The 11,964-nt window shown below is 41.3% G+C and overlaps 1 protein-coding gene across 3 annotated transcripts in view; it reads left to right on the top strand.

The window, feature by feature from the left end:
* Positions 1-10,333, top strand: part of bcar1 (BCAR1 scaffold protein, Cas family member) — a 92,093-nt gene extending 81,760 nt beyond the window's left edge. For all 3 annotated transcript variants that reach the window (XM_035946877.2, XM_023267416.3, XM_023267415.3), the window contains 5 exons: positions 4,079-4,174; positions 4,994-5,380; positions 6,050-6,922; positions 7,696-7,785; positions 8,152-10,333. In XM_035946877.2, coding sequence (XP_035802770.2) covers positions 4,079-4,174; positions 4,994-5,380; positions 6,050-6,922; positions 7,696-7,785; positions 8,152-8,697 — 1,992 coding nt within the window. In that variant the 3' untranslated portion in view covers positions 8,698-10,333. The remainder of the gene's footprint in view (positions 1-4,078; positions 4,175-4,993; positions 5,381-6,049; positions 6,923-7,695; positions 7,786-8,151) is intronic.
* Positions 10,334-11,964: the final 1,631 nt, after the last annotated feature.

Here is an 11,964-nt window from a genome sequence, read left to right as displayed (position 1 = left end):
GCATTACAGCTGCTTATGTCTCAATACCAGTACCACACATGGTATAAGGATAGATTCAAGACTACATCATCTTTCAATATTATGTAGTTGTTATTAAAATAGCAGAAATTGGTCGTTCTACCATTTTATATTCTACTAATTTAAAACCTACTATAACAAAGTAATAATAAAGTTTGATTATTCTTAATAATAGTGTACTAGCTGCTGCACCGTATGTAGTCTTAACTGTTGAAATGCATGTTGTGACAGTAGCCCTGTGTGTAAAGATATCATTGTATGACTACACTTGCAATAGTGGTGTGTCACTATCATAGTATTGTGCTCTTATTGAGCAGTGTCTTATACAACACACTGTCAGACACACCACAGCATTGTCTGGCACCAAATAGTTTATTGTCTTTCTTTTAGCCTCTCACTCTCTAAATATTAGATCTGTCTTTGGTGAAGATCATTCATGTCCAACAGGCAACCTATTCTATGTGTGTGTTATGTACAAAAATAGAGAAATCAAGGCCACAGAAAAAGTAGCTGTGTGTGTGCCTTTTGAGCCCTTTACACACACACACACACACACACACACACACACACACACACACACACACACACACACACACACACACACACACACACACACACACACGGATCAACTTAGGTATAATATTCCACATATCCATCTTCACAATATTTTCTGCTAAATATGCAGGAACATATGTGTGTGTATAGAAGAAAATCTTAATGCTGACAGGCCAAAGGAGGAAGGTCGCTAAAATACAACAGCAACAAAATGAGAACAGGAGTCAGAAGAAGAGGAAGGAGAAAAAGAGTTGTAAGATGATGGAGAGTAAAAAAGCAACAAACACAAAAAGAAAAACAAGATGTCAGTAAATGATGAGAACAGTAATGATAGTAGCCAATGAGCAACACCCAGCTCACTCAATGAGCTGTTACTGAAACAAGTTGTGAGCATTGCATGTAGAACATTGCTGTAGATGCACCTGTAACAGCTGACAAACACTAACATTGTATGATTTCAGCATGTCTGTCTCAGCTTGAATCCTGCATGCAGATCTGGTTCGATCTGGTATTTTACACAATCATTTGTTTTTCTACAGTTCTCAGTGGACCTCTTGCAACACATGCATTTGCTGTTGCTAATATAATTTTTTGTCCAGTATTTTCAGTACCTACAGTATCTGCAGTACCTTTTTTACATCCAGTATCATAGAGAACAAGGACTGTCCTCATAGGAGCTTCAGTAGAAATCAACTGGATTTCTCTTGTAGGTTCTTGAAAATATTTCACCTTCATCCAAGAGGCTTCTTCAGTTCCAGCTGACTTATCCCAGACATGGAAACAGCCATCAGAAACGACAATCTTGTCAGAGGCAGGACAGCTCAGGTTGAAGGTATCAAGGAGGGACTTTTATTTATTTTTAATAAGGGATAATAAAAATAAATAAAAGTCCCTCCTTTCAACCTCACATCCCTGGAAAGGAGGGCAGGACCATCTTTGAGCAAGGACAAGAACATCACAATCCTGCTGGCCGACAAAGGTAGAGGCACTGTGATACTCAACACAGCCGACTACCACAGGAAAATAACAACTTTACTCTGCGACAGTACTACCTGAGAAGACATCCCACAAACAACTACAAAAAGAAGAACATAGACTGCCTACAACAGCTGAAAAAAAAAAAAAGCAACTGACCACCCATCTTACTATGGACTTTATCCTGGAGAGCACACACCATGTGTGTATTGCCTTCCAAAAATACACAAGGAAGGAGCCCCACTCAGACCAGCAGCAGCAGCATCAACTCCGTCACCCACAACACCGCAAAATGCCTATCTTCAAATTTAGCACCGCTGGTTGAAAACACCGCTCACCGTATTCAGAACTCCCCTGTTCCAGAAAGGTTCCGAGAGTGAAACTGGCCCAGGATGAAACCATGGTTTCATTTGATGTCATATTACATGCATTCCCACATCTGAGGCAATGGAGACTGCCTGCAAGACAGCTCTCTGGGTGACAGAATCAGCCTCACCCCCAATCAGATATGCATCCAACTGGATGTCTGCCTGACCACCACTCACTTCACATATAATGAAGGTTTCTATAGACAGAAGCTCAGCTGGTTCATTGGCTCTCCAGTGTCACCCAATGTGACCAACCTCTACATGGAGGAAGTGGAAAACCAAGCACTGAGCTTGTTTAAGGGAACAATTCCAGCTACTGGTTCAGATATGTGGATGACTCCTGGGTCAATATCAAAGCCCAAGAAGTAGAAACATTCACAGTGCATATCAACTCAGTGGACAGCAATATCAAGTTCACAACGGAAGATGTAAAGGATAACCAACTGCCATTTTTGGACTGCACAATGCATGTTGAGGAGGATGGAAGCCTCAACCATCCATCCCATCTCATCCCAAACCATCTTGATTGGGTTTAGGTCAGGTGACTATGGAAGCCGGGTCATCTGATGCAGCACTCCATCACTCTCCTTCTTGGTCAAATAGCTCTTACACAGCCTGGAGGTGTGTTTTGGTGTCATTGTCCTATTGAAAAATAAATGATGGTCCAACTAAACGCAAACCGGATGGGATGGTAGGTCGCTGCAGGATGCTGTGGTAGCCATGCTGGTTCAGTGTGCCTTCAATTTCGAATAAATCCCCAACAGTGTCACCAGCAAAGCACCATCACACACCCTGCATCCTCCTCCAATGCTTCATGGTGGAAATCATGCATGTAGATACTATCTATTCACCCTTTCTGCGTCACACAAAGACACAGCTAGTGGAACCAAAAGATATCAAATTTGGACTCATCAGACCAAAGCACAGATATCCACTGGTCTAATGTCCATTCTTTGTGTTTCTTGGCCCAAACAAATCTCCTCTGCTTGTTGCTTTTCCTTAGTAGTTATTTCTTAGCAGCTATTTGACCATAAAGGCCTGATTGGCGCAGTGTCCTCCGAACAGTTGATGTAGAGATGTGTCTGCTACTAGAACTCTGTGTGGCATGTTTCTGGGCTCTAATCTGAGGTGCTGTTAACTTGCAGTTTCTGAGGCTGGTGACTCAGATGAACTTATCCTCAGCAGCAGAGGTGACTCGGACTTCCTTTCTTGGGGTGGGCCTCATGTGAGCCAGTTTTGTCGTAGCACATGATGGTTTTTTAGACTGTACTTGGGGATACATTCAAAGTTTTTGCAATTTTCCAGACTGACTGACCTTCAGTTCTTAAAGTAACGATGGACTGTCGTTTCTCTTTATTTTGCTGATTGGTTCTTGCCATAATATGGATTCTAGCAGTTGTCAAATAGGGCTTTCAACTGTGTACCAATCTGACTTCTGCACAACACAACTGATGGTCCCAACCCCATTAAGAAGGCAAGAAATTCCACAAAGTAACCTTGACCAGACATACCTGTGAAGTGAAAACCATTTCAGGTAGTCACCTGCCATGAGTGTTTAAAGCACTGGCTATTTTAAGAATAAGAATCTAAAAAGATAAAACGTGTAATTTATTTCACATTTTTTTGTTTACCACATAATTCCATACATGTTCATTCATAGCTTTGATGCCTTCAGTGAGAATCTACAATGTAGATAGTCATGAAAATAAAGAAAAAACATTAAATGAGAAGGTATATCCAAACTTTGAACTGGTATTGCATATGAGAGAATTAACTACAGGAGTGCAGCTCATCAGGACTAGACAGAGCAGTCAACCTGCATCTGTAGGATAAAGGACATTTCTTTGAGTGTCTAGTGTCAGTTCAGGAATGTTTACATTTGCCATCTCTCTCATTAAACAGCAGTATAATGGTAAACAGCTGCTGGAGCATTTGTTTGTGACAGTCAGGTGTTACACATCACCATCACTGCTAGAGTATGAGTCTAGTATGTGGTATAGGCCAACCCCATGTATGCCTTATTCTAATATATCACATCATTGTACTGATATGTCAGCATATGTGTATGTTAGTGTGCGTATCTGACTGTGTATAGTGTGTAAAAACATTCTATTTATGTATGTCTTTTCTTGTGTGTTTTTTTTGTTGTTTTTTGCGTTTAGGTGTATGATACTCCTCCCATGGTGGTGAAGGATCCCTCTAGTGGTCAAGATATATATGACATCCCAGCAAGCACAGACAAGAACCCACAACAGACTGTAAGGCTTCATTTATGGAATTCAATACACACACCCCAATTCTTTTGGTGCAATTTTATAATATTTATGCATGTGTATATTATATGCTACCTGGCATAAGTTAACAGAAGATTGTATATCCATTCTTTCCCAGAGAAGAATATTTAGGGCCCGGGCACCAACCAGTGTAAAGACCCTTTTGAAACTATTGTATTTAGTGGGCCATTTAAAATTTATTGTGTAGTTTTGACCGAATTTTTGCCATGTATAGACATAATAGTTAAACTCTTAACTAACCGAATAACCAGATCTAAACCACATTTGGGCAGTATAGTTCAACGACCTTTGTGATGCTATATTGTGAGACTTTTGAACTTTCCCTGAATGTGGTATCCATGGCGATATGGTGAATATGGATTTCTCACCCTGAAAAAAAAATATCGTAATTCAAATATTCATTGTTTAGTTTGCCACAAAGTTCTCATGCTTGACAAAAATCCCAGTCTGGAGAGATGTACATGTGTAAGTCATAGCACCCCCTACTGATGACAGAAAGTCTGCCCTATGTGACGCACATTATATTGAGTAGAATTATTGGGTGTTCTCTAATGTCACAGACTGCACACAGGAAGTGACGTATAATTCCCAGTTGAGTGCTTAAGACTTTTGCACTGTGAAATCATGCATATACCACATACCATTACACAAAAAGAGCCTGTGAAATTCCAAAAGTAAGCTAGTGTATGAATGTAATAAAGACTGATTTAGTGCCATTAGGCACAAAGACAAATCTATGCTTGAAACTAATAAACTAGAATCAATCTCTCCCTCTCTCTTCAGGTCTATGACTTCCCACCATCTGTCAGTAAAGACATACCTGTTTCTCAACCAATAAGAGAGGAGACCTATGATGTGCCACCCCACTTTGCCAAAATAAAGTCCCAAGTCGCCATCACTCCTGGCCAGTACCTGCAGAACATCAATGACGATGACGAAGAGCCGCCGATTCCAGAGGATGTTTACGACGTCCCACCCCCTATCCTGACTGACAAGCATTATCACAGAGACAGGAATGGATTCAGCCAGGCCCCCCAGGAGATCTATGACATCCCAGCCATTCTGCATCCTGGAGGGTACCCCACCAAGGATGTATATGACTTCCCCCGAGAACGAGAGGAACAAGGAGGAGAGAGGGGAGGCCAGTATGTCTATGATGTCCCACCACAGGTAGGACAGTTAACAGGCCACATCTTGCAGCGAGAAAATACCTGGTTCATGTCCCGGCTTTCCTGGGATCTTTCTGCGTGGAGTTTGTTTATCTGTATATGTAGCCCTGCAATAGACTGGCGACCTGTCCAGAGTGTCACCTGCCTTCACCCCAAGTCAGCTGGGATAGGCTCTAGCCCCCCCTTTGACCCTAGTGAGGATTAAGCGGTGTATAGATGATGAATGGATGGATGGATGTTTGTTTGCCATGAAACAAGATCCAAATGTGTGCGGTCTATGTCATTTCTGTGCATCCAGCACACGCATCTTGTTAATGATGAGGTCGGTAGAAAAGGTGCTGTTTGCCTTTTTGAAAGCAGAATGCAATGGTTCAAACCCAAAATTTGTGCCATTCTGCTCTATGATGTTACGCCTCACTCAACTTGTATTTACAAACTCAGCTCACTCACTGTCACTGTTGATCACTTAGCATTTATTGCATATTACGTTGTTTATGTTTAGGTGTGTTTTTGTTTCTCTGCAAGAATAAAATAGTCCATGAAAACATATTTTTTTTGATGAAATGGCCCACCTAGCCCAAAGTCAGGAGGCAGGGGATGGATGACTGAGCTTACATAAATTTTGTCTTGGTCTTGATAGTCTCAGCAGTGTTTGTGATGTGTTTTGCAGGTTGTTCGTGATGCCCAGTCAACCAGTGAAGAGCTGACAATGTCTTTCAAGCGGCTGTCTGCCTCAAGCACAGGAAGCACACGGAGCAACCACTCTACTTCATCATTAGACATTGTCCCTGTCCGTGACACCTCCTCACTTCCTGCTCCAAGCCCCATTCCAGGGAAACCACTCATCTTGGACCTGGATCAGGCCATGGAGCGTCTGTCTCGCCTCCAGCAAGCTGTTGAGTCCAGTGTTTCCTTCATGATGTCATTCATTACAGGCAATTGGAGAAACCCTGCTCACCTGGAGGGGAATCTTCCGGCTATTCATCAGGCTGCTGACCGGGTGCGAGTCACTGTTCGAGACTTTCTAGAATTTGCTCGGGGTGCTGTGGCCAATGCTACCCAGGTTACAGACCGCTCACTACAGACCAAACTAGGCCGTCAGGTGGGAAAGATGGAGGAGGTCTTCCAGAGTTTGATTCGACACAGTCAGAGCTTAGACACAATTTCTTGGTCACACACAGCACTCACAACACCACCACCAGGAGGGGATGACTTAGATCTACTAATTATGACAGCGCGAGGCATCCCCGATGACGCCAAGCAGCTTGCCTCCTTTCTCCATGGTAATGCCTCACTGCTCTTCAAACGGACGACCCGGCAACAGCAGCAGCTGCCTCTTCCTCCGATCCCTGGGGAGATCAGTGGTCACATGACAGGGTCAGGAAGTGGAAGCTTTCAGGGAGGGGAGAAGGTGAATATTCAGTCACGGCCCCTCCCCTCCCCACCAAAATTTACAGCTGCAGAGGACGAGGAAGGTGTGGACAGGCCGTATGAGACCACAGAGGAAGGCTGGATGGAAGACTATGACTACGTACATCTACAGGTGCAAACACACACAAGATTTAAGTCCTTCACTGTACCATGAAGTGCATTCTAGTTTGGCAGATACATCACATTTGAATAAACAGGAATTCCTCGAGAGAAATGTGCTGACACTGCAACTAGTGTTTCTTCTGGATTAGGTGGATAGTACAGAAGTAATGATAAGCACCCCGAATACTAGGTTATGCAGAAAGAGTGCCAGTCTCATTATATGGACCACATAGTGATATGAAATAGGTCATGGTCAGGTGTTATTACAATACACTGATGAGCCACAGTATTACCAGCTGTGTAATATTCTGTTGATCTTTCACATACCTCCAGAAAGGTTCCAACCTCAGGAGGAATCAGTAAAGTTGTGCTGTGGTATCTGGCACCAAATACACAGTAGTCCCAGAAGTTACGAGCTAGAGCTGCTGAGGATCAGACTTGTTTCAGCAGTTGTCAGCAGTTCAATGATTGGTCCCTCCCCAGACCACTTTCAGTAGGCAGCCCACCCCCCCACCAGGGCCCAAATCATTTCTGACCATAATGATTTGGGCCCTTGTCACAGAAGCTCAGGTCCTGACACCTGCGAATTTCCTGCACATCCAATATGTTACACTACAGTAGTAATCCAGTATGTACAAGATTGGGACATGCACAGTTATTATGAGCTAACCCGTGTTGTTACAAAGTACCACTAATCATTTTGACACCTGATTTTTATTTGGTCATTTGTGAAAATATATAAATGTGTACAAGTGGTGTAACAACTGTGTGTTGATCTGTAAGGGAAAGGAAGAGTTTGAGAAGAACCAAAGACAACTGCTGGAAAAAGGCAATATTATCAGACACAAGAAGACACAACTGGAACAGCAACAGGTACATATTTATGTGAGCTTGTTTCACTATCTCTGTGAGGAGCCATTTTGGCCCTAAAAAAACATTTAAATGAAACAAAAAAAAATGAAATAAAACATTGTTTATTTGAATAAACTGTTTCATTTATAAATTGTCAAAATACAGTAAGACACATATGTAATTTCCTTGTTTTGCCGGACTAAAACATATGTTCAGGATCATATCAAAACAGAGAAAAATAACAAATCTTAACATCTTAGAAGCTGGAACGAGAGAATATATTTCTTCATGAACTAAACAAAATTATTTTTCCAAAGATGGATGATTTGGCTACTCATTGCATATTATGTTTAAGGATTAACTTTCTTATCTCTCCACTTTTCCCAGATTAAACAGTTTGAGAGGCTAGAGCAGGAAGTCAGCCGGCCAATCAACAATGACATGACGGGCTGGGTTCCATCCCCACATCACCCTCTAGCCAACCAGCTGGCCCAGAACGGCTCTGGAGGCTCCTCCTCCTCCAAGCTGTGCCATGGCGACCAGCAGCTCCTCCTCTTCTATCAGGAGCAATGTGAACAGAATGTCACCACAGTGACCAACGCCATTGATGCTTTCTTTACGGCCATCAACTCTAACCAGCCACCAAAGATCTTTGTGGCACACAGCAAATTTGTCATTCTCAGTGCACATAAGCTGGTGTTCATTGGCGACACACTGTCACGTCAGGCCAAGACTCCTGAGGTGAGGGCCCGGGTTGCCCAAAGCAGCAACACCCTCTGTGAAAAACTCAAAGACATTGTGATCAGTACAAAGACAGCAGCGCTTCAATATCCTTCGCCTGGAGCAGCCAGAGAGATGACTGAGCGGGTAAAGGAGCTGGCAGGATATACACAGCAGTTCAGGATGGTGCTGGGACAACTGCTGGTGATGTAGGGGAGGCGAGTAGGGTGGAGGAAAACAAACAGTGAAACAAACTGAGATGTCCCAGTAACGTGGGCTGGACTTCCCTGTAGGCCTCTGCAATGCAGGAAAAGAGAACCAGGAGCTCCCTGGACTTGTAGCATGGAAGCGCTGTGTGGTCCTGAATCCTGGGGGTCTGAGACCCTGTCTGGGACCAGGGACACCAACTTCACATCCATCCTCTGCTCTCTCCCTCTGTTGCCTTTTATCAGGACATTCCTCTGTCATCCCACCTTTGTCTGTGCTGTGCACTTTTTCCTCTAGACAAACTAAAACCAACATTTTATCTTCAGTGGGCTGGGCCAGTGGCTGTAAAGTAATCATTGTAAATATTTAAGGACCTATTTAGTCAGAAAACCTAAAAGAGTAGAGGCTAAAGAACTTCCATTATATAAATATAAGTATTTCTTTTTTTGTTTGAAAAAAGAAAAGATGAAAACATTAGTGTGGTTTTTTTAGACAGTATCAATAATTGTTATCAATATTGCTATACCATATGATTATGACTCTAATTCTTGATCCTTGTATCATTATTGTTACGAATGTGTAAATTCCAGATGATATGTATGACCCTATGCTGTTCCAAGTCTATGCTTTTTTCAGCCCTGACAAAGGCGTACTTTCCAAAAAACACACTGGAGCACTCACCCATCTTCAAACGTCACAGTAATGGCCTGCTATTACCATGACGCCTCTGTGTTCAAACAGTATGTTACCACCTGTGGCTCAGCACGTTTTCCATGCTGATTTCAGTCGACCACAGCAGGAGATAGTACTGCCAAAAGGTGTCCACATAACTGTACAGCTGCAGTACTGCAGATGCACTTAAAAATGATCTTCGTGCCACCTCGGATGATTTTCTTTGGAAAGTTACATGTTGTTTTGTAAGAGGCATGCAATAGAGAAAAGGAAAAAAATTTAAAGACAGCAAATACAAACCTGCATTTCTTTTTTCTCTGACTCTGAGATATGATTTTTAAAGCAGTCAAAAATTATGTGAAATGTCTAGAACCACTGGAACATGTTGTGCAGGCAGTTTGCACACAGAGGTTAAATTTCTTCAGTTTCCCCAACTTCTATAAAACTCTTCGAATCTCATATCAAGACACTGTCTCACACTGTACAAACCAATGTAGAATGTTTTTTCTTTGGGTTTATTGGACAGTTGCACCATCATACAGTAGCAAAATTTGTGTCTCCACATTGAGAGAGTGGCTGTGTGTGGCTTATTGTTTCTATCATCTGACATATCATTGTGATTATTAGTAGCCTTATTAGCCTACTGCTATCAGAGGAAACCGCTGCTCAAATTCACAACTTCTACAGTAAAATTGTTGGGAACAAAGTCGTTGAACTTAGGATGAATCCAGCACCACTGTCAGAATAAAATGTTTTTCAGTTTAAAGACATATGATAATAATTCTTATGAAAAAGGTCTGAGATTGCAGTGTAAATGAGTGTAGGTCTATATAACTGTGGTGTTGTATTATTTTCATTTGGTGCTTCACATCGCTTCAGCTGAACTTTTTTCCTTGTTCTTGTTCCATGTTGTTTCATCGAAATTACAGAAAGCTACAGAAAGTATGCAAATAAAATACAATTAACATTAGACTGCTCTGGTATGGGGGTATACTACTGTTTGTAAATGTGCAAAATGATTTAAGTAAATGTGTCTGTTTCTCAATCTGTGTATCCGTAGTGAGATTTATAAATGTGTAAAATGATTTGTGAATGCGTACTGAAATTTGTCAATGCAAACCGGAATCTGCAAGTGTCTTCTCAAAATTTGTGTCTGCAATTAGGTTTTCAGATGTGTAACAAATCTGCTAATCTGCATTAAAATTTGCACATATAATGAGATTTGTCAATGTGTACCAAGATATGAATGGTTGAAAAGTCTAAGCATTTGGCTACAAGTGCTGGAAATACAGATAAATCACCAGGTACAAGAGAAGTGGGCCTCACAATTGGCTATCTTTTTACGTGTGACTTCTTCATTTCTGCCTTTCGCAACATTGTGGTAGAATATTCTCCTTAAGGGTAACATTTATTAAGTCTCATCATTTGGCAGTCAAGTTTAAAAATACAGGTATGTAACATAGACCTGATCCTATGAGTTGGGCATGTTTTCACCCGGGTAATCAATGATGGCTGCTGACAATGAGGCATGCCAGCCATCTGGATCTACAAATAACTAATGGGTAAGCAACAATTGCCCTTTTTAAAAACAAACACAATGTAGCAATTTCATAACAATATAGAAATGCAAAGTTAAAATGCATAATATTAAATAATTACTGACACAGTTGCATGCTACTAGTAGCAAATAGCCCCATTACTACAGATTCAAATCTCTCAAGGCAAAAGTGGAGCAAAAGTCATGTGAAAAAGACAGCCAACTGTGAGGCCCGCTTGACTTGTAACTGGTGATTTGTCTGTATTTAAAGCACTTGTAGCCAAATACTTAGATTTTTTTATTTATTAATATCTTTGTACGCATTGACAAATCTTTTTACATGTACAAATTTTAATACAGATAAGCAGATTGTTTACACATCTGAAAACCTAATTACAGACAAATTTTGAAAAGACATTTGCAGATTGCAATTTGCATTGACAAATTTTAGTACACATTCACAAATTGTTTTACACGTTTACAAATCTCACAGACTGAGATACAGACAGACAACTCTCCATACACATTTACAGATAGTTTCGCAATAATTATATCCTACTGGCTTCTTCCTAACAGGACCCGACTATTCAGAAAGTTAGATTTAATTTAAGACATCTGTGGCGGTTAAGTGAAATTTAGTTTTTGGTACAGCATAAAACATTTGCATTCAGGAAATTTTCTTTGTCTGGACAATACACATCCACAGCACACAATGTGTACAGTCTTAACCAGGGGCAGAGGTACTGTCATTTCTGCTGTATATAGTCTGATGTGTGAGCCTCAGTCTCATTGAATAAGGGCTCCCCCTCCTCACAAATCCCAGTGTGAATAAGAGTCTGTTTCACTATTATTTCCTAGTCTATACCCATAGATTTTTTCAATATATGTAGAAACTGAAGTCTCAGTGCTGAGTAGCTACTGAGCACGTAAGTCAAACTTCATGGGCGATGCAAATTTCACTTCTCCACAACAAGCCAAAAATCACATGTAGCGACTTCAACAAACAAGAATCACTGAGGGACTGAGATTGGGCCTGTTTGTCTGACATGCTAAACAAAAGAATT

This window comes from Amphiprion ocellaris, chromosome 3 (assembly GCF_022539595.1).
Source record: "Amphiprion ocellaris isolate individual 3 ecotype Okinawa chromosome 3, ASM2253959v1, whole genome shotgun sequence".
NCBI classification, from domain to species: Eukaryota; Metazoa; Chordata; class Actinopteri; family Pomacentridae; genus Amphiprion; species Amphiprion ocellaris.
The sequence above is the reverse complement of the archived record's forward strand: the minus strand, read 5'-3'. Positions and strand labels throughout refer to the sequence as shown.